Genomic DNA, 4,351 nt, shown 5'->3' on the forward strand with positions numbered 1-4,351 from the left:
TCATTTCCTTCCATAACTGCCACCAGCGCTGCCACCATTGCCACCGCCATTTCCACCGCCAAATCCGCCATTTCCACCGCCAAAGCCGCCATTTCCACCGCCAAAGCCGCCATTACCTGCGCCGAAACCGCCACTCACACCACCAAAAACGCCATTTCCTCCGCCAAAACCGCCATTTCCACCGCCAAAACCGCCACTACCTGCACCGAAACCACCAGCACCTCCTGAGCCACCAGCACTTGGGAGGCTTCCGCTTCCGAGGAAGATTCCTGGAGCCACGCTGCCTCCTCCCACTCCGCCTCCGCCATTAGCCCCATAACCTCCGGCACCGCCATTTCCACCTCCGTTTCCTCCACCGAATCCACCTCCGTTTCCGCCTCCAAATCCTCCTCCGTGGCCGCCTCCACTTCCTCCTCCGAATCCACCTCCGTTTCCGCCTCCGAATCCACCTCCGTTTCCTCCTCCGAATCCTCCTCCGTTTCCGCCTCCGAATCCACCTCCGTTTCCTCCTCCGAATCCTCCTCCGTGGCCGCCTCCATTTCCTCCTCCGAATCCACCTCCGTTTCCGCCTCCACTTCCGCCTCCGCGTCCACCATATCCACTGTCAGCCACGGCCACATACACCGTCGCCACGAAGGCTACTGTTATCTGTTGATTAACAGCAAATGTAACTGTTAATGTTAATGATTAAAATGGGTATACATGTCCTCACATATACATTGATACATGCATGCATATATATAACATACATACAATATGTGTATAATATATCTATATACAATATATGTATAATATATATAAAATATATGTATAATATATATATAATACATATATATATATTATATATATATATGATATTCAAAGCCTTTTACATTCTCCGCATCCTTACCAGGAGGCCACGATGCATCATGGTTGTTAGCGTTTGGCCGACAAAGGGATGAGTATTTTCTACCATTTTCGTTCTCCTATTTATACGGCTTGAGGCCTATTTCCACAAGGACCAGATTGTGGTACACTTTCATAAAAATAAACAAATATACAGTACTTTGTTCTTGAGACCACGGAAAAAAGCCAAGAGCAGAGAGGAAAATGTTCTTATCATTATTTCCTCTCGAAGGTTTCTTATTGATGAAAAAAAAAAAAAAAAAAAAATATGGAGGGATCTAAAAAAGAAGAAGAAGAAGAAGAAAGATTACTCAGCAGTTTTTGGTCTTTCTGTGACTGGAACAAATTTAGCACCTGCCTGACCACTAGCAGCCTTCATTTCCAAGCCAATGATATCTTCCGTGTCTTTGTTAGGCATATAGGAAAAGGAAGACTCTCCAAATGAGAGAGTTATGTAATCATCTTTGTTGGTTATGGCATCTTCATCATTACTACATGAATAATTACATCCTTGTTTATGGTAATAACGATTTGTCATAATGAACTTGTCATCAAAATCATGGGTAATAATGAAGGTGATCATAACTAGAAATGATTGAAATCAATAATGGTAAATAAGTAGGCATACATCTGAAAATAATGGAAACAGGTAATAATTATAATGAAATCTGCAACGATGATAGAATGCAACAACAAAAATAACAAGAACAACAAAACAAAAGCAACAGTAATGGTAATCATGATTATAGAATAAATGTGATAAAGAGAGTGATAAAGAAATCATTTAGTGAGGAAATAATAACAGGACATTGAAACAGTGTGTTATAAATGATTACAAAACAATGATATTACTAGTCGTTATATCGGGGGTATTATTAATGGAGAAAATTCAGTAATCACTCAATATTTTTACCTAGCTATACACCTGTAGAAACTTGTTTCTATTTTTTTCTTCAGTATTTGAAATTTATACGGTAAGCAGTTTCAATGCGTGAGTCGTTCATGTGTTTGTGGATGTGAAACATATCCATAGTGTATTATAAAAAACTTTCTTTTCTCTTCCTCCTCGGCCTTGCCTGCATTACACACAGACACACACGAGTACTGTATATATAGAGAGAGAGATAAATAGATAAATATAGATAGAGATGGATGTGTATATATATATATATATATATATATATATATACATACATATATGTTTGTATGTATGAATATATACATGTATATATAAATGTGTATATATATATATATATATATATATATATATATATATATATATATATATATATATGCATATCTATCTTTCTATACACACACACACACACACACACACATATATATATTTATAATTATATATATTAGAAATAAAGCTCATGCCTTCAGTCCATTGTGAAGCTAAGGAGTGAAAACTTTAGATCAAGGTACGGGGTATGAAAGAGAGTAGATGGAGCAAAACCTGCATCCTTATTAAATAATTTTAGACATATTCTGTGTAAACATATATATCTGTTTACATATATATGTACATATGTATAGAACATACAAGCTCTTCAGTATATATATATATATATATATATATATATATATATATATATATATATATATATATATATATAATGTAATTGTATATATACACTTGCTGAAACTGTCCAGCCTGCCCGAGTAAAAAAATCCTTTCAAGAACATGAATGATTGCCCAGAGAATATACGAGCAACTATATATACTGTATCATCTGATCAAGAAATATACTTCTGGAATTATATCTTTGAACACCTTACTATAACGAAAAGATCAACACTGAAGTTTTAACTTTTTTGATCCACAAAACAAAACAGACAGGTTTAGCTCCACCCACTCTCAGGTACACCCCACCTGAGGTAATCCTACCTGTGTCACGCTTTATATCAAATTTCAGCTATAGGCCAAAGTAAAAACCTAATTGAACCACGTTTTAGTTTTGAACGGACTATCTGTTCCGATATTTATTGATTCATCCTGATTTCATCCTGCATGCGTTATTCCTCATGCCCAGGGTAACATGGGATTGAATACATGATGAACTAACACAGTGAATTTTACATACATACATATATATATATATATATATATACATATATATTTATGTATATATATATATATATATATATATATATGTGTGTGTGTGTGTGTGTTGTGTGTATATATATATATGTGTGTGTGTGTGTGTGTGTGTGTGTGTGTGTGTGTGTCAGAGCAGCTCTTTTTACATCTTAAACCGATGGAAAATTGGTCCCTTTCAATTTACTAAGTGAAAGTCGGATGGGGCTAAATCGAGGGTGTAAGGTGGATGAGATTTTTTTGAATTGTTTTCCCAAAACGCATTCATAATAAACAGATGTAATTGATTCTTGCTCTCGAGGAAGTCAACCAGCAGAATCCCCTCTGCATCCCAGAAGACAGTGGTCATGACCTCTCCTCTTGAACGCTCAGATTTTGCTTTGACTGGTCCACTTCCAGTGCTTTGATTGGATTTTGTTATCGGGATCGTACTGGTTGAGCCATGTTGCATTCCTTGTCACAATTATCTGCAGAAAAGCTTCAGAGTTCTCATCCCACTTGTCCACAATTTTCCATGGAAAGATCTACCCTTGTTTGCTGCTGATCTGGGCACAACAGCCTTGGGGCCTATCGAGCAGAAAGCTTGCTTAGCCCCAAACTCTCTACCAGAACCCACAGTAGTTTTGGTTGTGTCTGCTACTGATTCAATGGTTATGCGTGTATCCTTCTCAGTCATGTTACAAGCAGCATCAATAATTTCCCCACATACTGACGTTGATGGCCTGTCACTGTCCCTTCCAGTGCTTTGATTGGATTTTGTTATCGGGATCGTACTGGTTGAGCCATGTTTCATTCCCTGTCACAATTATCTGCAGAAAAGCTTCAGAGTCCTCATCCCACTTGTCCACAATTTTCCATGGAAAGATCTACCCTTGTTTGCTGCTGATCTGGGCACAACAGCCTTGGGGCCTATCGAGCAGAAAGCTTGCTTAGCCCCAAACTCTCTACCAGAATTGTGTGTGTGCAGAACCCACAGTAATTTTGGTTGTGTCTGCTACTGATTCAATGGTTATGCGTGTATCCTTCTCAGTCATGTTACGAGCAGCATCAATAATTTCCCCACATACTGACGTTGATGGCCTGCCACTGTCCCTCATTTTCAATTTCGTTTCTTCTACTTCTGAACCGACTTATCCATTTGTAGGTTGTTGATTTCTTTGGGGCATTGTCACCATAAACTTGTTCCAGAGTCAAAGATTTGCCTATTCTCCCAACCAAATTTCACCATGAATTTAATGTTTGTCCTGGCCTCGATTTTGGTGGATTTCGTGTTGTTTGAGTGGTGCCTGATTTCCAAATGGCGGTGATGTGTTTTTACCTGCATTTAAGGGTTCATATTTGAACACGTGATAACAAGATGGTTTA

General features: G+C 38.2%; 1 protein-coding gene across 1 annotated transcript; it reads right to left on the reverse strand.

Moving 5' to 3' along the window:
* LOC125040334 (acanthoscurrin-1-like) lies at positions 1-955 on the reverse strand. The gene is made up of 3 exons (XM_047634887.1): positions 890-955; positions 576-648; positions 1-386 (listed from the first exon to the last, which is right to left on the reverse strand). The coding sequence occupies exons 1-3, from the start codon at positions 953-955 to the stop codon at positions 1-3; spliced, it is 525 nt and encodes a 174-aa protein (XP_047490843.1).
* Between the last annotated feature and the right edge of the window lie 3,396 nt (positions 956-4,351).

The sequence above is a fragment of the Penaeus chinensis genome, chromosome 29 (genome assembly GCF_019202785.1).
Source record: "Penaeus chinensis breed Huanghai No. 1 chromosome 29, ASM1920278v2, whole genome shotgun sequence".
Taxonomy (NCBI): domain Eukaryota; kingdom Metazoa; phylum Arthropoda; class Malacostraca; order Decapoda; family Penaeidae; genus Penaeus; species Penaeus chinensis.

Bases quoted from the DNA above. Each gene is read 5' to 3' on its own strand.
- LOC125040334 (XM_047634887.1), bottom strand. From the start codon at position 955: ATGGTAGAAAATACTCATCCCTTTGTCGGCCAAACGCTAACAACCATG. The intron at 649-889 runs GTAAGGATGCGG...GTTAATCAACAG, and splicing joins TGATGCATCGTGGCCTCCTG to ATAACAGTAGCCTTCGTGGC. The intron at 387-575 runs GTGGAGGCGGAA...GCCACGGAGGAG, and splicing joins TGGTGGACGCGGAGGCGGAA to GATTTGGAGGCGGAAACGGA.